This window comes from Meleagris gallopavo, chromosome 4, assembly GCF_000146605.3.
Source record: "Meleagris gallopavo isolate NT-WF06-2002-E0010 breed Aviagen turkey brand Nicholas breeding stock chromosome 4, Turkey_5.1, whole genome shotgun sequence".
Classification (NCBI taxonomy): Eukaryota; Metazoa; Chordata; class Aves; order Galliformes; family Phasianidae; genus Meleagris; species Meleagris gallopavo.
In genome coordinates, this window is record NC_015014.2 from 53,047,855 (window position 1) to 53,074,823 (window position 26,969).

Here is a 26,969-nt window from a genome sequence, read left to right on the forward strand (position 1 = left end):
ATTTACAGAATTTTGTGCCATCTTTTGGAAAGGAGACAGTACGGACAACAGCAGTTACGCCACAGTTTGGAAAAAAGATGGATTCTGTGGACTTCATTCATTTAAATGTTTTGGATAAGAAAGTCCTTAACAGTTCTGAGGTTTCTGTTCAGTATTTATGTTCTAAGCCTTGTGTAATTAATTTGGAAGCAGTAGCTTCCTCAGAGTTCAGGACTGGTGTACCAGTATACAGAAAGAGGTGGAAGGATGAGAAGAATATTGACGTTCGTCAAACCCGACAAATACACTTGAAATTTCCAAGCATCATGGTTTACAGAGATGATTACATCATCAGAAACTCAATAATAGTGCACAGTGTGATATTATATGCATGGATTAGTCACCAATCAGTTAGCAGCTATGATGTTGAGCAGAATGAAAGCTACCAGGAGGCGGTTGCCAAGAATTACACTTTTTTAGAAGCAGTTCCACCTTTTGAACGCCCATATAAAGACCACAAAGTCTGTCTTCAGTGGGGTGCTGACTATTTGTGGATGCTTCAGGCAAACAAGATACCTCAGTGCCCTCATGAAAGCGGTATGTGTTAAGTCCCTTTTTTGTTGTTGTTTGTTTCCAAGTGGACTAATAGGACCGAAAGAACATCAGAAAATGTTGTAAGATGTTAAAAAATATGTACCTGTAGTAAAGATTGGGTAGTACAATTTATTTGGCCCACACTATTGAGTGTAAGTTTAATAAGTGCAAGATCAGAGCTTCAAATGACAAAAATCATCATGTCTCTCAAAGCTGGCTTGTTTCATCACACTGGCACTGCCTTTTATTTTCGGAGCATATTCACAAAATTGTATTTAGAACTCACATAGGTCACTGGACATCATTCCCTCATCTTCAGACTTTATCTTCAAAGAGAGTCTGTGATTGTATTGTTTTAACATCTTGCATACATAATTCTCATGCAGGTAGTCTACTACTCCTCTGCTTGAGATAATGACCATATGCTCAAAAACAGATTTTTAAGACTTCATAGTACAATGAATGTTGCATTAATTCCTCTCCCTCCCCTCCCCAAAAGCCTTCATGGTCAAGGAAAGTTGATAAAATGAATAGTTTTAAAATAAAAGTTTTAAAATAAGTTTATTTTTCAACAGTGCTAGTTTTTCAACATTTTTTTCAGTGTTTATAAACTAAATATGTTATACTTGAGCATTTTAATTCTCATTTCTCTTCAAGTGTACTCATAGATCCACACAAATAACAAGAAAAAATAACAATCATCTGCTAAATAAGAATTATATTACTTACAATTAGCTAACAGAATATTAAACTTCAGAGACAGCATAAAACTAAATTTTATATCTGGTCTATCCTGGTGTTTAGCAAGAAGATTTTTATTTTGGCCTAAGTTTATAGATGGAAATATTTATATATGTAAACAAAAAGTCCTACCCAATTATATGAATTCTTGAAATTCACAAGTTTGCCTTCTAGGTTTCCTCAGAGTTCTTTTTTTTTTTTCTGGTCTGCCTATTTCTAGCTTTACATCCACTTCCAGTTGTCCTCAGTACACATTCATAGTACAACCTAAAAGCAAAAACATTATTAGCTTCTAAAGAGTTCTGTCCTAGCAAAACCTGTAAAAGCATTTTTATAATTTGTTTTTGCTACATTGACATGTGAATGCATTGAGAAGAACCAAGAAGCAAAGTAGCTTTTGCCTCCACAGACTTTCTGAGCTATTTCTTGGAGTCTGAGCACGTGATCTCTGACAGCAGTGTGAAACATCTTAATGCATTATCGAATTACATTATAGATGAGAACACTTAGTATAACAAAAAACACTAATTTTTCTAAAATGAACTTGTGGCAAATTGCTCAATTTTAGAAGAGCTCTTGATATGCCTTGAAAAAACTGTTAATATCTTCTGTTTCTTATTGGGGCAGCATTATCAGTTAGATTTATTACTAGATTGTGTGTATCAGTTAAGAACAGAATTGGTATCTATCCATACATGCAGTTTAACTGGAGAGTAAGCCAAGGAGCTGTGGATTAATCTCACACTGGCGTAACCAAAGGTGGAATGAGATTTTAAACAAATAACATAAATGAAGATTTTCCTCCATACTAACTTTTGTTTAAGCTAACTCATGCTTCAGAGCTAAGTACCTTAGAGTGTTTTCCCTGCTTCCAGCAGTGGCTGGAAATAGATTCCATTTCACTTTCCTGTGAATGATTCACTCCAAGACTAATGCATTTAATATCAACAAATGAACTTGTGCTTCAGAGCTTGCTGAAAGTTTGCATTAATTTTTAATCGATTATGTGTTTCAAACATTTGACTATACAAATGTGAGCTAATTAATTACTCAGTTAACAATGATTATTTTCTAAGATTTAAGGAAATCTGTTTTTTTGCAGATGGTGTTCAGATTCTCAACTTCATATATGCTTCCAGTGGGGAGAAGACAGGAATTGTGAAGAGATTTGAACAGTTTGAAAACAGAGAACTCGAAACAGTCAGACAACATCAGATTGATTATCCAATGTAAGTATAGGCAAATAGCTGAAATGCACTGTAATTGATTCTTGTAGGCTATAGAATATGCTAATATTTACACTTCAGTTCTTAAGCTTGGTTCACAATTAAAGAAATACCATCTGATACATTGAGAAAAGGTTCAAATTAGGTAGCAGTTCCTTCTGTTCTCTGATTGCAGTTTTGTAGGGAGTTAAGATGAGACTGTAAGACATACCATGAGAGATACTACTGTAGATGTAACTAAGCTGGTTTGGTACCACGAGGAGGGTTGGTTAGCTGTTACATACTGTTGTGATCACACAGCTGCCTTGTGACTACCTCTCCCGAGGTTTTCTATGTTACAGAACGATCTGTACTTCAAACACCATTTGCAGACTAATTGCAGAGTACTGTTTCCTACAGGACAGACAGTGTATAACAGCTTTTTTCCCTATGAATTCACACTAGTTTGCAGCCTGACAAGCCCTTAGTGATAGTCTCTTGCCTAGTTGAGTCATCCAGCTTAAACTTATGCTGTTCCTTTCCACACTCCCTGTGTAAACTCTCCAAGTCAGACACAATATTCAGTTACAGAGGAATCACACTAGCATCTTTCTCTGCTCCTCTTCCCCTTCCCACAACTCTCACAACTCTTCAGCCATATTTTGCTACTTCAGACAAAACGCATGTGTGTACACGTACATACATATCTCATTTCCACCAGATGCTGTTATCCCAGAAACACCACCACGGAAACAGGACATGATCACAGCTTGAACTTGTCTGCTTGTCTGTGTTTGGCCTGTAAGCAGTGAGAGCCAAAGAAGAGTAACCAACGAGTGCAGGTTCTGTACAGATTAGCAGCTCGCAAACCATAACTCTGAAGTCATTAGTTCAGTACGTTTTTATCTCCTGGCCTTTTTAGGATGCATGACAGCCTAGTTTGCACTGTCTGCTGCTCTTTACTCAGACATGTACTTGCTTCCGGTACTGAAGCTCCGGTTGACAAAACACAACATAAATTTAAGCAGCTCAGTACCTGCTCCACAGCATTCCATCTGCTCTTTCCTTCAGGCTGTCTTTTCAGTACTAGCGTGAAGTGCTAGCCTGTGTGTTGCAGTTGCATGACATCTGTGGGTAGCTCTGTTAAGAAGTAGAAAAGATTTTTCTTTTAGCTGCTTGTAGGTGAATGGTGGTTCCCCACCGCATCAAAAGACAACTGAAAAGATTAATCTAACAGGTTTCTCGTTTGACTTTCATCAAGGATTTCGTTGAATGAAAAAGCTTTCCAATAGAGATTTGCCTTTATCTTTTAACAGAGTAGGCAACTATTATTTGGGGCAGCTGCCAGCAGACAGCCTGCAGTAGGGATAGGCTGGGAATCTGAGAGACTACTGACTCTGCATGGCATTCTGCAGCAACAGAGAAAGCAAAATGTGTCAGCATTGTTCCCACCTGTGTCCCAGGAAATTTGTCCAGACAGGGTATGACTGGCAGTCAGGGAGCAAATAAAGAGTGCAGAATTTAAGCTTGCTATATTGCCAGAGATGAAAGATGGAAAGAACAATGTACAAACACAAGCAGTATTGCTGGAAGCAGTGTTTGCCTGCAGATCATAATAATCTATTTAGAAATGATTGTGGTTTACAAACCCCTCTATTTCACCCGTGTTCCATCTGTGGAGAATATGACCTTGCTAGCTATTTAAGGTGTAGACTGTATTAGGGAAAACTGCATCACTTCTACGTTTTTATTTTAACATCAGAGCACTTTCAGACCTACAGTGGTTTAGTTAAGGAAGAGATACAAGGTGCTGTTTGTTTAGCAACTTCTCTCAAGAAATATAAGGCAAGCTGACCAACAAACAAATATTTTTTCTTAAGTACTCAAAATGCAATTAATACCTCCTTCTACAAGCCAGTAGGAAAATGTTATCAAAGATTGTAATTGTTCATGCTTTGCTGGGCTGTACATTAAAGGTTTGATTTTCAAAGGTGTTTGGCATTGATCTGACTTTGTTGTTACAGAAATAAGTGCCAAGTTCCTGTCACTAGGACAGAAGCAGTTCTTAGTTTAGTCAGATGCAGTAGCATAAATTCTGATTTTAGTTCTTCAGCAAATCTGCTTTGTAATGTCATCAGAGCTGGTAAAACCATTTTGGCTTTGTACAAAAATTGCTCAATAGGTAAAATTGAGGTTTTTTTTCCTTTTTTTTTCCCCCCACCACTCAATGGTTTGAACACACTCCACCTTTATTTATCCTTTGATAAACTCCATGACAGGTGTTCATACCTATTTGTACTACCCAGAGGTTACGAATTCTATTTCACCTGCTCCTCCCAAGCACATTTTCACTTGGTATTTAGTACAGAAGACACAACTTAGTTTTTACTAGCTGCCACAATCAAGACTACAAGAACGTGCATGTGGGAATTTTGTGCGGTTTGCACGTGGGAGGGTGGCTCCAGGTTGTCTCAGCTGCTTTTTCAGTTCCTTAGTGATGTGGGTTCTGATCCACCATTGTAGAATTGATTCAAATAATGCTTCTTTAACTTTACTCTCATATCAGTGCCACAGAAATGCATAATTATAAGCAGATCATAGATAGAAAATCTTAAACAGAGTTAGTTTAAAAGTTTTTACTGCACAAGATGCATTCCAAAGACTACAAGTGTGGAACAGTTTGCTAAATAAAGGTGAAATCTGTGCTTTTGAACTTACATAATGAGATTTCTCATCAGGAGTGGATTTCTTGTTTGCTTTCCCTCATGCAGGTTCACTGTTTCAATCTGGCTATACTTACTGCATCACTGTGAAAAGGATCTGTGTGGTATACTCTATTTTATTGATCCAAAAGAGATGTACAGTACTCCTGCTATATTTCTAAATGAGGAAGGTAAGGGATTTCATTAATTATTTTCAGAAAGGATTGAATAGGCTTTTATAGATCTGTGCCTATACACAGGAATAACAATAACTTATTTTGTGAAATTGATCTTGAAAAAATGTTTATTTTTGACTATAGCATCTGAAAAGAAAGTTAACTGCTAAATAAGTAGAGCAAAACTGAAAAATAGTTGCATAGCATCTAGTCTTGGATAACTTGGAAAATGTCTGCATATCTGCTTTGCCAGGAGGATGCACTGGGCCTTACAGATTAGGAAAAAACATTGAGATTAAAGTCTTATTTTGATAAATAACTTTAATTATTATTATTGATGTATTACTTCAATATTGCTCTCAATTCTTATATACATATACATAAAAACTTTTGAAAATTTGGAATAGCCTCAGAAGTTCAAATAATTCAAGTTTTTTCTAATGTTGTGGTGTTCAAGGTAAGGTCTATTTCCCTGATCCAAAAAAAGGTTCAGAGGTAATGCTTATCTTAGCAATAGTTACAATCAAAGAACTTCCCTGCCAGAAGGCAGCTCTTCTATCTCAGAAACAGAAAGAAATTCAGCAAATGAGGGCTCACTGGCAGTCTCAAATAGGAAAAAGTGAAGAGTGTGCACCACTGGCTTTCTCATAACAGGTGCAGGTTTCACAACTAATGTCTTCCTCCCAGCTATTTTTGCTATTTCTATTTTCTCTGTCTCATTACCAATTTAAATAATAAATCATTAGAATAGTTGATATAACACTGTGGCAAGTTTTCCATTATTCATTATATATCCATTACAAACTGGATATTTTCCTTTGAAGAGAAAACAGAAATGACAACTCACTGGAAGCTACTTCCTCAATAAGGGACTTGCTTTGAGAGGTTCTAAGGCCTACTTTATTCCCAGTGTTTATTAGGTTATCTTAATAGACTATTTTGTTTTTACGGGTTCAGACTATGAGGTTAGCTTCTACGGGTCCAGGTAATGGGGTCTGGAGTTATCTTGTACCTGTTCAATAATTACATTCTCATGTGCTAACAGTTGAACACTGAACAGATATTCATGTCCCCCTGTGCTGTTTAAAATTACGTATAGCATTTTGGGATCAACTGCGGTGTCCTTCCTCTTTGACACATTTAATATCCTTATTCCCCAGACAAGTTGGTTTTGTTTCAGTGGTTTCATGTAGCAGCCTGTGCATTAGCAGTTGAGAGCATGTTTCCCTGTTAGAGCTCACATATGGCATAGCGAGCCTCCAGATTTCTGTTGGTGATAAAGAGTACAGAGTAATATATAAGGAAATCCACTCTTAATGTTGATGTTTTTGTGATGGTTAGTGTATTTTTCTCCTTTGATGTTCTGTCAGGTTATGTGCATGTTCAGATGCACCTCATTAGAGGAGATGACCTTGCAGTAAAAACAAGCTTCAGCCTTCCTCTGAAGCAGTGGTTTCGACTGGATCTCTCTTTTAAGGGTGGACAGGTACGTGTCTGACTAAATTACAGGATCAAGACTGAGAGTCTTCTGATTTGATTATGCCTCTGACAAATTCCTTAACATATCATTCAGCTGAGCACTCTTACGGCAGGAAGAAAAAGTATAACCAAACTTAAAAACATTTCAGTACTTTGAGTCATTCTTGGGACAAATAAAACTGTGATTCAGTTCAATTCCATTTACACATCTTCCCTTAGCAAGTTTTCTAATGCTTTGATACTCCAGAGGTGCACAGAAATCTCCTTATTTAGTTACTTCACTTTCACATGTTAACAGGATCTTAGACAAAATATTTAAGTTAAGGAAGAACGGGACATTGAGGCATCAAGAAATTGAGAGTCTTACTTTAAGAGCACTGGAAGATGAATCCATTCAGCACTTGATGAAGTTTTGCAAGGTTGTTTTGTATGTCCTTAGACAACTTTTTAAAATAACAACGCGTATGAAAACTTTAACTTGTCTTCCTTTTCAGGCTTCTAATTCCTAGATTCGTTAACTTTTTGGCCTTTCTTTACCTGTAAGCTACAACTTCTTGAGGAGATGAATATCTCTTCATTTCTCTGCTATATAAAAGCAAAACATACTTTCACAATTTGGAAGAGTAAAAGCTTCAGTGAAGTATAGGCATCTCATAGCTGAACACGGAAATTAAATAGCTGAAGTAGGTAATATCTGTGCTATTTTTTTCCTCTTGTGATTGGCCACCACAGACCACTGTCAGTGCTTTCCACTAAACTTTCCCAGTACAAATGAGATACGTGATAATGATGCAGAGGACATTCAAGACATCTGCAGTTGTAATCTTGTGAACTATGTGCTGAAGTGTCTTAAATATTTCTTGTAATAGTTAGTCTATTGGAATTAATATTATATGTTCTTCTAGGTAGAAGTGAGCAGCGTTGGGAAGAATTTGAAAAGACAACATCACCAGTCTTTTATGTAAGCAGTCCTTTCCCTTCTGCCAAGTAATATATGTATTCAGATACGGAAAACTGGAGGACAGCAAGTTCATAACCAAGATCCCAGATGTTCACGATTTGTCATCTTTTTCTAGTCTACACTCACTAAACCAGTTTGCATCACTATACTTACACTGAGAACAATCTGAGTAACTTGGTAGTTTTGCCATGAGCTAGTTTGAGGTAATGTGCACTGTCATGCTGTGGTCTGATCTCCGTACTAAAAACTGAATAGGAAAAAAAAAAAATAAATCAGTAGTATCGGGATCAGTCTTCAAATGAAGTCTTAGCCTTGCCAATGAAGTCAAAGGAAGTTTTGCTGTTGCATGAGGCAGCTAGAATTTCACCTGTGCAATTGTTATCTGCTTTGCTTTTGTAGAAATCCTGCTGCCTAAAATATTCTTAGTTTGTCCTTGTTTGTAAAGAACTGGTTCATGTTGGATACTGAAATTGAGTTGTTTTTTCTTCTCCCCCCCTTTCATAATACCTCTGATAATCAGCTCACATCTCTTGTGTTTTCAAGTTTCAGGGAAGACTTCTACTGCGATGATACTGCTGGATATTTTGTCCTTGGAGGCAGTGGATATGTAAATGGTATTGAAGCATTCTTTGGACCTGTGAAGTACTATCGTCTTAATGTCTTGGAAACAGAACAGGTAAACAGAAGCAGTATTTGGGCAAACATTGAAATATTAGCAGCCAGCTAATGTGAAACATAATAGAACTTGGGAACATGTAAGCAATTACATGATCATTTCATGTCAAAATCTTGCAATGTTAGTATTTCAAATGTTAGAGGATAAGACTTTCCAAAACAAATATGTAAAGCAATATTGCTCAAATTAAGTCCTTATTTAAATACAGTTTAAGTGTTGCTCAGTTTTCTAGAGTAATTGAAGGTAATTGATAATTTATGATTTTGTTGAAGTTGCTAGTAAACACCATTCAGGTTTCATTAGTTTTTCAAATTTATCTGTGAATTATGCTGACTATTTGAAATCATAGTCTTGTCATATCTGGCACATCATGTTAATGTGCTAAGCAATATGATGCCAGACAAGCTGGTTGTAGTAAATAATCTCTTTCCTTTCATTATTTGCATCGAACGCTTACTTATTACAAACTGTAGACAACAAACAACAGGTAATGTAAATGCTATATGTATTTTTCTAGATTTCTAACCCTCTGCATGACAAAGAAATAGTGGAACAAATTGAAAACTACTACGAGAGATGTATGGACATTCAAGATATAGTTTATGAGTACAGTCATATTGTAAGGAAAGGCCAACAAGCACAAAGAGCTTGTAAGTATTAATCTGTGGGATATGAGTTTTAAACTGTCTTTAGAGACCTGTTGCCTTTCCTTTTATCCCATCCTGGCTAATGATTATCAGAAGTATACTTAAATCCAGCCATACATAACAAGAAAAAAGTCAGTTTGAAGAGTTCAGTCTTACTGGTTGCTAAAACAGTTTTTGTTCCTGCAAAGGCTTTTATGCAGTAGAATTCAAACCTAAATTACATTCTCATAATTCTTCTCTAACAAGACAGGTACATAAAGGGACAAAGAAACATTTCCAAGCTTAAATGTAAGCTATTTAGTTACCTTTCTTCAGCTTCATTTGCAAATTACTCTAGAGGCAGATGCTTTTTAAGTCTTTTCCCTAAAATTTTTTTTTTTACAAGTGTCTTTTCCACAGTTGCCTAATATCGAGTAATTAACGGGTTTATACCAAAGCAACCATTTTAGTTAAAGAAGAGTTTCATAGTCTACATGCATGCTGACCAAAAGCCAATGTTTCCAGTTAGAATTTGACTATATGCATTGTGACAAGATTATGGAATGAACCTTATATATTTGTAAACAGACTGTGCTAACTGTACCAATTTTAATACTGCTTTATGTTACAGAAGCACCCATCTTGTCCATAAATTTACTCTTGAAACATCTTAATTCTACCAGAGGCTGGTTTACAGGGCAGCCAAGTCAGCTTTCATATCTCACTTAAATATGTTGTTTTCTCAAGGTTACTCCGAAAACTATTACTTAGAGCAGCTTCACAAATACAGAGGAAAGTCCACATGTGACGCCTTCACATGGAGAAAAGAACTCAGGGAAAAGTACCACACCTTGTTCAGACTTTTGCAAGAGATGGATTTCAGCGCTCCAGGTGGTAATCATAATTAATTTTACTGTTTTGAAGTAACTCCACAATATATTTGATGTAAGTCAGTACATTCTGATTTAATGTTTCACAGATTTTTTTCTCATCTAAGTCTTTACTAAGTTAGCTGATACATAGCACCACAAACAAAAGATGGCTTATCACGTAGAAGAAAGTAGAGATATGTTTTAGTGGTTAGCTAACTTGAGAAGGTCTTTTTAATTTTTATTTACTTCTTGGTCCTTGGAAGCAGTGAAATCAGTTCTGATAAATCTTTTGCGATGCCAGGCAAAGTATCATTAAGAATATCAATAATCATATGTAGGAAGAAGTTGACTCACCAACTAGTGATAGGATCTCTGGCTACAGAACTCTCCTTCTCAAAAAGCAGCCTTTGTCCAGGAGATATTCTCCCTTCAGAGGTTAGTCCTTAAATGAGCCCAAGGCCATCCCTTCCAATCATGTGGGAAGCACAGGAGAATTGCTTACATCTGTGCTTCCTGGACCAGCCACCCCCTTCACCAGGTGCTCAATCATCAGTTTAGGCTGTGACATAACAGTTCCCCTACAGCCCTGTTCAAGAATACCTAGGAATTTTGATTGTCTGTACTGAGAATACCTTTCAGTATAACAAATAGGAGAATCCAACTTGGTTGTAGTAAATTGGAGAGGGCAATTAGTCCCTGATTTTAACTACTGCAGTAACATTGTGTCCTGTGTTGTGTTTTCAGTGTCAGAAGAGGAGAGTGATACAGTTCTAGAAATAGGCCAGAGAATATTTGAGAAGATTGCAAAGAATTTATCAAATCCTGATGGCCTAAGCAGCGTGAGCTCCTCTGTCCCTTTCTTGGTGGACTCCAGTTGCTGTGGATACCATAAGGCTTCTTATTTCCTTGCAGTTATGTTTGAAACAGGGCTTGGTGTGTCTGTGGATCATACAAAGGTAGTATGTTTAATACATTTTGTTATTTCTGTGAAAATAATTATTTTTAAAGGCAAGTTAGAAGTGGGATAAAGTTAGATCAATAGAAATAAAAAATGTGAAGTGATCTCGAGATCCCTTTTCAGGCTGTGGTTGAAGGTGCTCTCTAATACAGCTACTCCTAAATAACTCTGTAGCAGTGAAATCCTTATGGCAGGAAAATAAATGATTTAATAAGATCTAAAAGTGGTACTAATGGCAGGGTGGAAACATGCTTCTTTTCCCAGTTGCTGAGGAGGCAGAATGAGGAAGTAACCCTTGAGTTACCCATAGACTTTTGTATCTCCTTTAAGGCAAATCTCCTAAAACGAAAAGGTTTTATAGTAGAGTCAGAAAAGAAGTCTCATGGTTCAGTTTACAAAAATATGGTTCTGAGTATATGATCAAATTATTAAAGGTAACCACAGTAGAAGAATTCAGAAAGTTAATGGTTCTGTGCTGGAGATCTGATAACTAGCCATGGGAGAGCTGCTGGTCTACTGCAATACAGAGTCTCAGTATTAAATCTCGGGTTTTCAGAAGTTCAGAAGTTGCACAATTCAGAAATTTCTGAAACTACCTAAATTGCTTGTCAATGTCTAAAATTGGGTAAAGTGAGGAAATACCTTTATATTTTTAGTAAAGAAAATGACAACACTTCGGCTGAGTAGCTGCATGGAGTACGTGTTCTCTAGACTTTTAAGGCAAATTGCAAATAACCGAGGTGCTTCTGGATTCCATTTTAAGGTCAATGAAGAGGGTATCTATCACTGGAAAAGGGCTGTATTGAAATTGCCAAAAGATATTTAACAGTGATATAATAGTGTAATATAAGATGCTAATAAAGAATAGCAGCTCTGCCTCATGTGGTTGCAGTTCATAAAAACTCCAAAGAGACCAAGTTCACTTCAGTTTCAGAAACACAGGAAACCTTAGACAGGAATATTCTTAATACCCTAACTGTGGAGTGTACCTAGTACTAATTATGGAGGCTAAAAAATTTCTTCATTGGATCTGCTTGAGATAGTGTAGTAAATGATTTAATATCCATTGTAGATGGGACGCCACTTTTTTTATTGCTGTGCAGATGAAAAATTGTAATAATGCAACAGTGCTGAAAATTGTGTTGGCCTATTTACAGTACCTAGGCTACTTCTAGCACCAAACAATGTGACTTACAGGGTTTTAACACAAAGCTCCCTTTAGCTACACAAGTTCCCTCCTAGTCCTGTTGGATCCTGAGGGTAAAATTTTCGAGTGCTGTTTGTTTGCCACTGTTTCCAGGGAATTCAGTGCTAAAACACAGATGATGACAGTGACAATAGTTAGGGGTCACTGCTGACTATAAAAAGTATCGGAGTATTATTAGTTCTATAGTAGTGTGGCCTGAAAAAACTACACACAGTGTACAGTAATTTTAAAAGTATTTAGAGAGACTAGTTTTTCTTACAAAGCTTTCTATGCAAGTAAAACACACTTCAACTACTTTGGGGCCATTGTTGATTCTGTGTTATATTAGCTACCATTACTACAAGCAACTTTCTGTTGCTTGTACCTCTTCATGAAAATGCTAAATGTGTGATACACACTGTGAATTCACTCTAGTTTTTCTGTTGATTTTTGCCAGGGACTGCTGTACAGTTTGGTTGGAGCTCAGGGGAATGAGAGACTTTCTGTGATGAATCTTGGCTATAAGCATTTCCAAGGCATTAATAACTATCCACTTGATTTGGAGCTGTCATATGCTTATTACAGTAATATTGCAATAAAGACCTCTTTGGATCAACACACTATAAAAGGGGAACAGGTAAAAGAATTTTAAGTGTAACCAGATTTGTTTTCTGTGCAAGTGACTTTTCATATGTTAATACTAAAGGTGTGGAAATCTTGATTTACAAGCATTAGCTCATCTGATGGTTAGAAAATCCCACAAATTATGTATAAGTATTATAACTTCATTTCATAGGAAGAGGGAAACCTATGTCAATGTTAGGCAAAAGTCCCCAGGATTGTCCATGTGTTTATCTGTCATTAAAGTCTAAGTCTTATTTCTAGGCCCTAATTTCTCACTCAGGTTTTTAATCATTAATATTGATAACCATCATTATTAAGCATCTGGTCTGCTTTTTCTGTAGCCGAACATCATGAAATTCAGCGAAATGTTCATTATCCTTTCCATACTCCTGCCTTTTCCAAAATCAAATGTAAAAGATTTGGTTGTTAAATACCTACCTGAGGAGATAAAGTTACAGCAAAACGATCTCAGAATTAGTTGTTGATCAGGAGGTAGCAATAGCAAAGCTTTTCTGGAAAGTCTACTCAAGGTAGGCCAGTACTAAAGTTTTGACCCATCAGAAAGAATGACTATAGGCATATCTTCATTAAGCTTCTACCAGATTTTGGGTTTTGTTTGAAGAGTTTTCTATACGAACTGAAAAACCTTAAAAATCTCTTGAAAATTCTATTCCTTTTATTTCAAATATATTCAAAAGCACTTCTTTGTCATTATTAATTGCCTTCAAAACTAAGAATTTTTTCCTGCTGCGTACACATTGGCATACTTTTCCATTATAGAATGGACTTAGAGCTGTGTACCATAATGAAGCAGTAAGTAGTTTTACACTTGAGGTAAGGATATTCCTTAATGTTTGGTCAGCAAAGAGGTGGGTGAGAATTGTAGAACTCAGAACTGGCCACAGATTTTTAAGGATAAGTAGGCAACAGGCAGCTTCATTAGGTGTCAAGTGTATGAATTTATTGTGCTATGTTTTTTGTTCTGTTCTCCTACTCTTCAGGCATTTGTTGAAACTATAAGGCTAATGGATGATGAGCTGCTTAAAGCTCAAACAAAAGAAAACGGCGATGTCTTTATGTGGTTAAAACATGAAGCAACAAGAGGAAATGCAGCTGCACAGGTATAAAATAATACCTTTCCTCCTTCTTGGCTCTGTATACGCATCATGTATAAGCATCAGTAGAGTTACGGAGTATAGCAGACAGACTTTTTCTCTATACACACAGAATTGATTGCACACAGAAAGGCTTGTACTGTTTCCCGTGTTTCTGTCTCAAAATATCCAGTGGCCATGTAAAAAGCCATAACAACATAACAGCAGTGCACGGAAAAGGTTGTCATGACTTGGCAAACTCTTTCTCTGATCGTTTTCCTGGGTTCTTCTTTGATATGGTGCAGTTATTGCTGCTAACTTCAGATTACCATCGTATGTTGTGATACTGAATCATATGATTTGCATACAATTACCACAGCCTTTGTCAGTACATTTCACCATCAGGAAGCTCTATGAAGATTCCTGATAGCTAATTACATCGCGACTGTTAAAGACATAACTGTATCTCAAAGCGATATTGTTTCTTCACTCATTTTAAGTCCATTTAAGTCTGCAAAAGTGGGTTCCACTGAAAATTCCCAGTTTCAGTGCTAACATTGGTAATGTTGATGCTTACCTTGTTTTCTTTTAGCAACGATTGGCTCAGATGCTGTTTTGGGGCCAACAAGGAGTGGCAAAAAATCCTGAAGCAGCAATAGAATGGTATGCAAAGGGTGCAATAGAAACAGAAGATCCAGTGTTAATATATGATTATGCCATTGTGTTGTTTAAGGTAAGTAATGTTTCGTCTTTGTACCTCCAAAACTCATTATGGTTTTGCAAAGCTGTGAATGAAGGATGAGCACAAAGCTGTATTTTAAATTATAGCTTTTTAAAGCTGAGTAACACCTAGTAAGTGTTTTTGTTGACATTAAAATGCATTTGGAATTATATATGTAAATTTTCATGAGTATGTATTCTGTAATTTTAAGCAATAATTGTTTCACTATACGTTTCCTAGGGCCAAGGTGTGAAAAAGAACACAAAACTTGCTTTAGAGCTGATGAAGAAAGCAGCAGCCAAGGTAAAATATAATTAATATCTTATCATAGAATTTGTATTCTAGCTGCCAATAATAATGGCCTCTGCTTTTACATAAAATATAAAGATGTATATAATAATTTTGTGTAAATAATAGCTTCCCATTGCCTTTACCTTAAATGGTGAAAACCTTAATTTCCCAAACTGGGAAAAGCCTGAGTAAGCAGAATGGCTTTCACAATATGACAAAAATTCCTTTAAGTCAGGATCTTAGCAGCAAATTCCAGGGGACAGCCCACAGACAATTTTCTTACTCTTGCTCACATATTTACATTTTTGTGATCCTGTGTACCTTTAGAACAATAACACCATAATTAATGACAAGTTGAACACCGTTTGGATTTTCATAGGTAAGCTAGCAACACTACTCACATTTGAAAGGAAAATAAATGCTCTTCCAGAAGATCTTTGTCAGTGCCATTAGTACACAGCTCTTTCTACAAAGATTACACAAAGAGGATATGCAGGGTAGAAGATGTTAGCAGTCAGTAGCAAGCAAATTGCTTGTGTTTTTTAGATAGCTCTTACCTTATGTCACTGTTTCTGGCAGGGTTGTGCTATTAAATGTGCGTCATCAAATAAGAAAAAAGCATGTCCAAACTTATTTACTGGTTCTGAGGAATTTTAACTGCTGCCAAACTTATAGCCACCATATGATCCACACATTTATGCAAGGAGACAGTGACTCACTGCAGCCAAACAAAAGCTGTGTCCCAGCAAGATTTTTCCACGTGATCCATACTTTCTGAGGGAAAGATGCAACTTAGTACATAGCATGTATTAAAAAGATATATGTGAGGCTAGTCAAATAAAATAGATACCTATGTTTGAAGAACAGCATTCTGAATTTCCTTGTTCATTGCTTCCTGTTTATTCCTAGGGAGATGTTCTAGTTTAAAAGAAGTCTTTGATTGCTAATCCTGTCTGGAAGTGTGGTTATCTCCCTGGCTTCTCTTTTTGTCTTCCCTTATTTTCACTGCAGATGCACAAAGATAGGTCTTCCATTTAGGCTCTGCAGAGAAAATGAGTGAAAAACAGTCTCTGTTTGGTCTTGTCACCAAGTACAAATCTGAATGCAGACTCTGTAGAATAAGAAGAAAGAGCAGCTTGATTTCAGAGCGGAATCATTTCTTAATGAACAGCCTGACAGATACTGAGGGGACGGACTATTGTTCCTTGCTGTCAACACAAGGCCATGAGGAAGAAAAGCTCTAGGAAAAAAAAAAAAAAAAAAAAGTAAACTTTTACATTCCTCCATTTCAATTGGAATTTTGATTGAATGTGTGTGCCACGTGCCCAGACAGAAAAGCCCATGAGAGTACCTAAAATTAGGCAGCAGGTTGGGAGTGCAGCATGACCCAAAGCAGAGTTAAATGTGTGACCTGAGACTGCTCTTCTTCTTCCCTGAGGGCTTGCCCCAAGCAGTGAATGGACTGGGATGGTATTACCACAATTTTAGAAGAGACTACAGAAAAGCAGCCAAGCACTGGTTAATCGCTGAAGAATTGGGAAATCCAGATGCATCCTACAATCTTGGTGTCCTTTATTTAGATGGGATTTATCCTGGAGTACCCGGTAGAAATCAAGTGAGTCAGTATTTCATGGTGGTATTGTTTACATTAGTGCCCAATTTACAGATTTGGGCTTCGTTCTTGAGACTGCTGTGTTCACTCGCTTGGTTTTTGATGCTTTTTCTTAGACTGTTATTCAAGTATCCCAGCTGTGTGTGTTTGTGTTCCTTTAATTTCGAAACAAAGCACTTGCAGCAAAGCATGCTTCCTCTTTTGGGGCTCTGGCCCCACCTGCACAGCCTGAGTTATCTTTTACAAATCGCTTTCAGAGACTTGAGGGTGGTGGTTGTACACAGCAAGACATACTGAGCATTGCGTTGTTCTCCAGCCTTCTGGAAAAGAAGGTTTATTCGATTTAAGTTCTGTTACTCTGCTCTTGAATTTTTCATTCAGAATATTAGTTTTTAAAAATCTTTTCCAGCCTAAACTTTCGAAAAGTTAAAGAAAGAAATTAATTTCACCTAAGTACAGTAAAAGTAGCTGTAAGTGGTTAGCCTACGTCTGCCAACTGCCATTTTAAATTGATTTAATGAAATGAGACCTGGGAACCAAAATTCAATAAGCATTAACAACGTAGAGTTGTTAATTGTGTTTTGTTTCTTCACAGACAGTAGCTGCACAATATTTCTATAAAGCTGCTCAAGGAGGACATATAGAAGGGACTTTACGATGTTCTCTGTACTACATCACAGGAAATATGAAAGAATTCCCCAGAGACCCAGAAAAAGCTGTAATGTAAGGAATGAAATCATTTGCTAAAGGGGAATTTATTTCTGTTGAGGTTATTTTGATTATTGGTGATTTTTAAGTCCACAGTCAAAACGTCTTTTATTTCATGGTGTTTCTCAGAGAGGCAAACAAATCTGTAGTAAAGTTTGATCCCCATTAATATGAGTATTATTTAAATTACCAGTAGATTCTGAGAGATGCTGAGTACTTCAGGTGGACTTTCAGATGCACCCAAGTACATTGGCTCTCTGAGTTGATCCAAGGGCAGGAAAAGAAAATGCAGGTACCGTGTAACACAGCAGTGCATATTAGCATGTTAAGAGATGTTAGACTTGTTGTACAAAGAGGCTGATGAGAAGTTACAGCGCTTTCACTAAGTTTGGGCATTTGGTGTTTTCTTTTTTTTAAAAGAAAAAAGAAAAAAAAGCTAAGAAAAACCATAGGATGTCTCTGATATGCCTATGGAAACGAACTGGCAAATATGTTCTTAATCATGGAATCATGGGTTCACCAACTTTGGAAAAGACCTCCAAGATGATCTAGTCCAACAGTTTACTTATCACCAATATTTCCCCACAAAACTAGATCTCTTAGTACAACATTTAAACTTTTCTTGAACACTTCCAGGAATGGTGATTCAACTACCTTCTGGGCAGCCCATTCCAGCACCTGGCCACTCTTTTGGAGGAGAAATGAAGAAATTTTTCCTAATATTTAACTTGAACCTCCCCGGCACAAATTGAGGCCATTCCCCCCTATTGCTAGTTATGCAGGAGAGGAGGCTGGTGATCACCTCCTCTTTCAGGTAGTTGTAGAGAACTATAAGGTCTCCCTGAGCCTCCTTTTCTCCAGACTAATCAATCCCAGTTCCCTCAGCTGCTCCTCATAAGACTTGTGCTCCAGACCTCTCACCAGTTTCGTTGCCTTTTTCTGGACACACTCCAGGACCCATTCAGTCAACACCTGCAAGGCTGTTGCAGCAATTACTGTGAAATCTTACAGTTTATATTGTGAAGGAAGTCAGAAGGTTATTCTGTATCCTTTTGTGTTCTTCATGTCAGAGTGGGTTGGGATTACTGGAGCACAGCTGTTAATATTTTGTTTGTTCTTTTCTACAGCTGGGCAAAGCATATTGCGGAGAAGAATGGTTACTTAGGTCATGTCATTAGAAAAGCACTCAATGCTTATCTGGAACTTTCATGGTATGTTTGTTCTGTTCTCTTCAAGTTCGCGTTCTATTTTTTATTTACTTAATAGCAAAATAAAATAATTAACACTAGGCCATCAACTCAAATAAAAGTAAATAACAGCAGTACCAAAAAATAGGTGGCAAAACACCCACTGATATAAAGAGAAGGGATTGTCCTAAATTCTACAACACTATGTTGATATACTGAAATGCTATATTGCAAATGCAAAATTATCTTCTGTTGCTTGCTTTACAATAAATGAAATGCCTACAGTCCATAGAGGGACCAACATCATCCTTTACTCACACATTCTAAAGTTAGAGACAATTTCTGTTCCAAAATACCAATAGTCTATAAAGATAGAACAACAAAGTCATATAAATGAACAAGTAAAGTGTTTCAAAGATGTGCCCACATGAATGCTTGACAGGTATAAGCAGATTAATAATGGATATTTTTTAAGAGCACAGGGTAAGAGTCTTTTAAGAATGTTACATCCAAAACATTTAAATAAATTATTGGGCTTAATATCAATATAACTATATCATCAGTGTTGCACTTTAAAAGAGTAAATGCACGCTAGAGCTAATCTAGCTTTAGTACAAGAGAGGAAACATGAAAATTCTTGAGATCCAGCAATTCCTGTTACACCAAGCACTGCCAGTAGATGTAGCTGTTGCATGGGCTCATCAACCTTTTGCTTTTAAACCTTGTACACAGGTTTTACTCCTAGGTGATTTTATCCATTTATGTAATAATTTTAACTGTAAGTAAAATGCTTGTGCTTTTTGTTAATAATTTCACAGATTTATTTATTTAACTTCAGGCATGAAGCTTTGCTGCATTATGTTCTAGCAGCTGAAACTGGGATTGAAGTGTCACAGTCAAATTTAGCACACATCTGTGAAGAAAGACCAGTAAGTACACGTATTTATAACTCATTACTCTAAAAAGAACACCTTTTAGTAGGAAGGTGATCCTAATATCTTGCGTGTGATATAAATGGATGAATTCATTTTCTTTCAAGGATCTAGCAAGGAAATACCTAGCAATTGATTGTGTTTGGAGATACTACAATTTCTCTGTGTCTCAAATCAATGCACCCTCATTTGGTATGTATAAGGAATTCTTTCTGAATTTTTATATAAATATATATGTATTTAATTTTCAAAAGTTACATTTGCAACTTCTGTGCAAGTGAGCAAGCTAAGGAAAGAGTAATCCATACTTAGACTTCCTTTTCAGTATCTTGACACGATTACTAGAAGTGTGTTAAATGTTGTGTTTCAGCACACTTTAAGAATTTCCCTCTTCTAGGATAAAATACTGAGGAACAATTAAAAAAAAGAAAAAAAAAATACCATGCTTAGAAAGCACCAGACATTTAGGAGCCTGAGCAATTGATTCAACACTGAAGAAAAAATAGCAGCAGACTTTAAGAGCTCACACTGTTTAGTTTATCAGAGAGAAAATCCAAAAGCAAATATACTTCCATATCATAATTGAGTCATGAGAAACAAATGAAGGCTAAACTAATTTATTGTGAGTTTTTCCGTCAGGGTACAGAGTTTATCATCATAGGCACAGATTACCATGGGGGAACTGAAAGATTCTCTCTGTAAAACAAGATATATGCCTTTCTGAAAGAGAAGGTTTATTCAAATATAAGCTAGATTCCTCTGGTCTTAAATGTTAATACACCTGTGATTTTAATGTCTAAATCATTTTGTTACCCTTGATAGTTCAGTATTTCAATGTGCTCATCTGTTTCACAAGAAAGTTTCAGTGCTCTATAAAAAGAACGTGTAAGAGTGCAGTTTAAAAATAATTCAAGCACTAGAACTAAATGCTGCATTGGTAGTGCTTAAAGCTGCAGGAGCTGACAAACCCTGTTAGCTTTTGTGAGGAGTTTGTTGATAGCTTAGCAGATTGCAGTTTTGACATTCTCACAGATCCACTGGTGAAATCTTACATTAGAAGAGCTTCTGCAGTACGGACTCATAAGGTGAGACTGTCATTCCATTGAAGGAAAGATGACTTGTTGACTTCAGCAAATGAAGGATTTTATTACTTTTTTTCGCTTCACATGAATAGCATAAGGGGACTTTAATTTTAGGCCCCTTTCTGCATTAGTGGAAGATCAAATCCTCCTTGCAGGAGAGTCTAATCCTGGCAGCAGAGATTCTGTGAGCTACGTTATCATCAGCAGTGTGACCACAAGGCCACTGCTTATTCCTGGAGAGTTCTCATGACAAGGCTGTCATGATGTGCCTTACAGTCAAGGAGAGCTCTCCTCTCTGTGATTCACTACAGTGTTTTTGCGCTACTACTCTGAATCTTTGTCAGCCAGCGCGTACTCTCTTTCTGCCATTGCTGTTGAGACTGACTGACTTGCTGGAAGAGCTCTACTGTAGTTCACTGTAAAATAAATAAATAAATAAAATTTAAAAAGTGGGATTTCTGAGTAACTGCAAGAGACATGCAAAACGAAGCCTAGAAGTGTTTCCAACTATATGGGGACAGTTTAAGTTAGATTAGTTTGGACGTGATCATGGAAGCTCATAAGCTCTTTAGCATATGTTAATGCTATGACATGCTGGCTCCTGAATCCAGTGTTCTACTCTTTTACAGTGTTTCATTACTGTACAATGGCAGAGAAAGGTATTTGTAGGGAATCTGTTGGGTGTGCCAGGAAAATTCTACCTCTGCTATTGTCCTGGGTTGGACTGAATTTGAAATGAATGAAATCATCATCGGCAAATCTCTGTAACTTCTAAGGTGCATTCAACTTTCACAGTGACAGAATGATCTCTTAAACAGCATGTTTTAAGTCTTACTAAGTTAGTAAGCTGACTTGAATAATGGGCTACAGGTTGCTCAAAGGGAGACTGACGGATTCAGCAACTGAAGAGGGCATTAGGTATATTAAGTATGAAGTCTCTTAGTTTTTTATAAAAGTAGTAATGACCTGTTACTGAATTAATTTATTGAAGAGCAACTATGAAAATATTCAGCCAGGATAAATATTTCCAGTTGTCAGTCTGATGTAAAATAGTCACAGAGACGACAAGTGAGGAAGAATACTCCTATTTTTTATACACTCATCTAAGCAGAAAGATTATGAAATTCTCCATCACATTACTGGTTACTTTATTCTGTCTCTACAAATGCTTTAAATAACATGCTACTGGTTTCTTCCACAGTTTATTTAAAGATGGGAGACTTCTACTACTATGGTTACCAGAACCAGTCTAAAGACCTTGATCGGTCAGCGCGGATGTATGCACAAGCTGCATTAGAGGGAGATTCACAGGTAGGTCTGCTGTTGTAATGTGTTAGGGAAACACTAGAGTTTAGAGCAATCTGATGATTCATCTGAGACTGGTTATTGTGGATCAGTAGTTACTATTTCATAATAGAAGGCAGAACTAGAATAGAAGGACATGCTTAGAGTTAGGTTGTATTGAAAGCTGAAGATGAAAAGCCTTATTCAGTGAATATTATGTTACACTAATATAATTGTTTAGATACTTGATACTTATACTAGTCTCCAAATACATACATGGAATATTAATGGTTAAAATGCACATATACATTTTTTTTACTACTAGGGTTTCTTTAATTTGGCCCTTCTCATAGAAGAGGGCAACTCCATACCTTCCTACATTCTGGATTACTTGGAAATTGATCAGGCATTGCATTCTGGTAATACTTCACTTCTTCAGGAACTTTATTACAGGTAAGGTTTTGAGGAGTTTTTTGTGTGTTTTTTTTTTTTTTTTTAACCTTATCTTCTGTTTTTCCACAAGTAGCATTTACTTTGGAGAACAGCAATTCTTGTAATTATTAACTTCATTCACCTGTATGATTTAAGGGAGGGTAAGGTCAACATGTTTTAAATGCTTTAACTGTTAAATATACTTCAGTTTATGCTTGTTATGTGAGACCTGATTGTATGTGGTTCTCTGAATTAGCAGTGACTAAATTTAATGATCCAGATAGACTTTTCTAATTCTATGTTTTTAAGTTCCTAACTTAGTCATTGACAATTTTTATCTGTCCAAAAACTTTTTTTTTTGTAATATATATATAGAAGATAGAATTTAAAAGTGTGCAACTGGAAAAACAGCAGTTCTTTCTGCTGTTTGTGCAAAGACATTCCTGTGTACTCCTGCTCATACAGGCCACAGATCATCCTGGCATTGGGGTGGCACAGTAGTAGATAGGAGAACATTGCAGATCCACTGCCTAAACTGCTGTGAGTATTATATATGCAGGAATCACCTAAAGAACTCTGGTTCCAGTACAGATCTTAGGTTTCTTTTCCCAGCAGCATGCGTTGGAAATACATGGTGGGAATTGAAAGCTTACACATTATTTGGTGGATATGGGGAACTGCCTTTCCATATATTTAAGGGAGGAGGAGCTAATGGTTAAATATGAGGCTGCAAAGAAAGTACAAGTGGTTGTTTTTGTTTTTTTTTTTGTTTTTTGCTTTGCCACTGTGTGCTGTGACCAATAAATAAATAAATAAATAAAATGGAGATGATACCAACACTAAGGACTCACTTGTTAATTTGTCAACAGTCCACCAAAATGGCCCTTCATCACAATTAGCCTGAACTTGTACCTTAAACTGCTTCCAATCTACATTAAATTAGCAGTCAGCTGAGTAGATCGTCCTAGGATTGTAAACCTGAACCTGAATTTTACCTTCACTTGAGCTGAAGGCATCTGCTTTGCAGGGAAAATGATGCCAGAGTGACAGCACTGCTGTAATTTCCCATCATTCTACACTTTTGTCCAGAATGGAATGTACACAAAGACACACAAAACCTCAACTTGGTTAAAAAAATAAAAGTAAATCAATCAATTCAAACTCAAAGTATCTGTGATTTAGAAGTTAAAACTCTCCTAGCTCGTAAAGTCCTAACTCATGAAACCAAGAACACAACTCAGTTCACACCAGATCCCTAGCAGTTAATCAGCTAAAGCACTCTGAGCTCTGATTGCACTACATAGTACTCCATTGTCTCTGAAGGAGTTTTAGGCACCAATCTCCTGCACAGAGAGCCCAATTTTGTAGACCTAATCTTGAAACAAGTCCAACCACTGGTGACTCACATGAGTTATAAAATATCCTGGATATGACACATGGATATGACACTGTACTGTGGTTCTCAGCAAGGGCAGCGTGGATGCTTAGACCAGTAGTTGACAATCAGAAAATATAAATATACTCTTAGGGTAAGTATTCTGTGCATAATGAGATTAATCTGGTATTTCTTTGAATTTTTATTCAACCATATGTGAGATACTGCTAATCGTATCTGCTTGTTGTTATAGGCTACTGCAAGCACACTGGAGATTCTCAGATTACAGATGCCACAAAATTACAAAGTAGGACTAATTAGTCTTTTTTAATCTTTTGGTTGTAGGTGCTGGAATCACAGTAACCAAGAATCAATTAGCCCATGCTCATTAGCATTGCTTTATTTCTACACGAGAGTTTTCTGGAACAATATTCTACAGTCTGCTTTGGTATGTATTGTTCCTTTGGTACATGCACCAGTTCATTCGGAGCACTATCTTGGCTTTGCACTGATCTAACATTTTTAATCTTCCTGTCACAGATATATTTCATGGGAACCTTTCTTCTATCAATTCTGGTTGCATTTGCAGTACACTATTTTCAGGCTCTATCTGGTAAGTATTTTTCATAATAAAACTGAATAAATAATAGGAGTGATCTTTTTGTTTCAGTAAGAACTTTAAAAATAACCGTGGGAATTCTAGATATGGTAGAACGGCCTATGCACAGCAAGTTCTTTGATATACAAGTCATTGTTTGTTTGTTGAAAAGAATCACATGAAGTCAGACACAGATAACTGGCTTAAACCTGTTAGTTTCTTGAGAATTTCCCTTGATAAAACCTTTGATTCTTAATAAAAACACTAACCGCAGGAGATTATGCAGTCACTAATTACATGACTGTGAGAGTTCATACATTGTTTCTTCAATGTGTGGGACTGCATCCCATGTTCTGTACAGCTGCATCCAGTCAGATAGAGCGTGGGAGTAAAAGTGCAGTTCAGAGAACTAGTACAGAGGAATAACTTGAGACTAGTCAGTTCCTCTTCAGACCAGTAACAGAATCAGTAAATACACTGAATCAGCAATTGCAGATTCTTCCTGTCCAGAACTAGAGTTTTCTTCCACTAAATGCATTTTCTTTGGAAAAGAAAAACATTTCTGCAATATAAATATCTTCCCAGTTGCCAATTACACCAAAAGGAAAATATATTTTAAAAATACTATTAATGGTGAGATATACATACAAGATGATTTGAATTTCTAATTGCTAGACAGCATTTAGGACATCACTGTAAATAATATGCTGATTGTGAAAGTAACTTGGTAATCTGCATTTCCTTTCTTACTAGCTTTAATTGATCTAACTTGGGAGTCGCAATGCATATGTACAAATGGCATAGTTAAAGTTACAGATACTCTTTTATTATTTTATATTTCCTAACCTTTGTGTATCATATTTATATTGCAATTTTATACCTACTTAATATTTAAAGATTGAGTTTTTAATTTGACATTTTCTTACATGGAATTCTTTTTAATCGTTTCTTTCGTTCTTTTTCTGAAGCCAGTGATTCTCTTGGAACAAGATCGGAACCATCATTGGCTGAACCTTCCTCAGGGAACAGCAGTGAGGATGCTACAAGACCAGTGCAACAAGATGAATCTACTTTATCAAATGATTTAGCGCAGCAGGAGTTAAACCCTCTGAATCCTCTTGTTACCAGCTGAGGTGTAGTCTTCTTAAGGCTCTACAGGAATATGGGATATGAACAACCACCAATCTAAGTCCTGGCAACCAACCTTATTAGTAGCATTAATAATACAGCCCAAAATCCAAAATGACAGGGAAATCCACGGATCTAATTACTCTAGTAGAAAACCACCCCTATAATAACTTTAACACTCCAAACAGGGAATACAGCTTGTCTTACTATACCCAACAAATGATCATTGTGTATTTTATTGAAGGACTAGAAGACATACAAAGTCAATACCTAACTGATGCAAAAACTCCCCTTGGTTTTGATGAAGCAAATATTTTGCTCACATATCTAATAACTTACTAGATAAGCTCAAATACAGTAAAGGTCACTTTTACTGGTACAATTACTAAAGTTTTCTGAGTTGGAAGCATGGAAATGAAATACAAGTGAAACTCAGCCACCACTGCTTTTCAAGTTCCATGCCATACCAGCCAGGAATTTGGTACCCATAACAGTTTTTTTTGTTTGTTTTTTTGGACACCTTATATTCCATCCCAATTCTTTGGTGCAGAAAATATTCTCTTTTGAAAGATAAACACTGGGAGGGTTTGCAGTGCAGTCATAATGTAGTGGTACTACTGGCTAACCCTTGAAATGTCAAAGTTTCATGAGTGTCAGCAATTTCCTAGGAACACAACAGTTGATATTTCCTCCACCCAAGAGGTACTGATTAGAGAAAGTAGAGTCCTTAATGGATAAATAAGAGAATATTCAAGTATTATCAGGTGACATGAAGTGAGTGAACAATTCATTTTCTTGAGTTTACATAGGTAACACTCAAAAGGATTTATTTCAGATTCTACAGTACCTCTTAAAAGATACCTCTTTAAATGACAGTTTGATTAAACATTAGATGGGAAATACGGATAATAAGAATATGGTGCAAATGTCTTCTGTCTGATTTAGAGCAGTGAGGTAAGTGGCTGTAGGAGAGGTCTGACTTCTAATGCAGATGTACATTCACTTCTGCAAATGTATTTAGATCACAGACTATAAACTGCATCAATCTGCATCAATCTATGCATTACTGAGGGTTAAATCCACTCTCCTTGCACTACGTTATTTACGCCTGTAAATAAAAATATTTTTCTAATTCAGCTTTAATGTGAGGATTTTTTTGGAAAGCACCTGTCAGGTGAGATTCTCCTATAATATTATCTTACTATTGCAGATGTTCAAGAATATTATCTAGGTGTCTGTTTTCTTAGATTGAAGTGGGACAGTCAACCATTACTTTCTTTGAAGAACACAGCATTCTCACAGAGTGGACTGGGAGGGTTTTTGTCATTTGTTTTCATTAGGTAAGGAATGAATTAAAAGGAAAAAAAAAACAAACCTTCAGGTGCTTAAATATATATACACACACATACATCAGTGTATGTTTCTCCTGCAAAAAATATATACATAACAATTCAAAAACGTTCTTAGTTGCTGCATTGAGCCAGCAGTTTCACTTAGTATGGAAGGGAGAAAATGAAGTTTTTTCTCCTCTCTATCTCCAAATATATAATGAGGAAGTATACTCTTATTATTAGCTTTTTCACTTATTTGAACAAGAACAGCACAAACAAATTGTTGTTGTTTTTATGGTTGTAGAGGGAGGTCATGTGACACATTTTGTTAACATATATAGTCTGATATTCCTTTCTACTAGGTGTTGTGAAATGTTAACATAGGAGGTCTGCTCCAAAAGTAATGCCTCTTATT

The 26,969-nt window shown here is 36.5% G+C and overlaps 1 protein-coding gene and 1 long non-coding RNA gene across 4 annotated transcripts; one reads left to right on the forward strand and one right to left on the reverse strand.

Moving 5' to 3' along the window:
* SEL1L3 (SEL1L family member 3) lies at positions 1 to 26,361 on the forward strand. Its single transcript, XM_010710322.3, has 23 exons — positions 1 to 576; positions 2,417 to 2,543; positions 5,291 to 5,412; positions 6,768 to 6,883; positions 7,782 to 7,837; positions 8,381 to 8,513; positions 9,031 to 9,163; positions 9,887 to 10,030; positions 10,756 to 10,967; positions 12,613 to 12,792; positions 13,781 to 13,900; positions 14,466 to 14,606; positions 14,835 to 14,897; positions 16,324 to 16,500; positions 17,093 to 17,220; positions 18,333 to 18,416; positions 19,231 to 19,321; positions 19,432 to 19,516; positions 21,608 to 21,717; positions 22,016 to 22,143; positions 23,843 to 23,945; positions 24,038 to 24,110; positions 25,064 to 26,361. Exons 1-23 carry the CDS (start codon positions 78 to 80, stop codon positions 25,225 to 25,227), a joined length of 3,189 nt encoding a protein of 1,062 aa, XP_010708624.1. The 5' UTR covers positions 1 to 77; the 3' UTR covers positions 25,228 to 26,361.
* Positions 585 to 10,444, reverse strand: LOC104910803. Of its 3 annotated transcripts, none has more exons than XR_004159680.1 (4): positions 10,366 to 10,444; positions 3,556 to 3,659; positions 3,223 to 3,318; positions 585 to 1,581 (listed from the first exon to the last, which is right to left on the reverse strand). It is a non-coding gene; the product is annotated as an uncharacterized LOC104910803 (long non-coding RNA). The 3 variants fall into 3 exon arrangements; XR_004159681.1 differs by having other exon boundaries at positions 3,219 to 3,318; XR_004159679.1 differs by lacking the exon at positions 585 to 1,581 and having other exon boundaries at positions 2,844 to 3,318.
* Positions 26,362 to 26,969: the final 608 nt, after the last annotated feature.

Excerpts from the sequence above, each read along its gene's own strand:
- SEL1L3 (XM_010710322.3), top strand. The coding sequence starts at position 78 with ATGGATTCTGTGGACTTCATTCATTTAAATGTTTTGGATAAGAAAGTC. Across the intron at positions 577-2,416 it reads TCAGTGCCCTCATGAAAGCG|ATGGTGTTCAGATTCTCAAC; the intron begins GTATGTGTTAAG and ends GTTTTTTTGCAG. Across the intron at positions 14,898-16,323 it reads TGAAGAAAGCAGCAGCCAAG|GGCTTGCCCCAAGCAGTGAA; the intron begins GTAAAATATAAT and ends TTCTTCCCTGAG.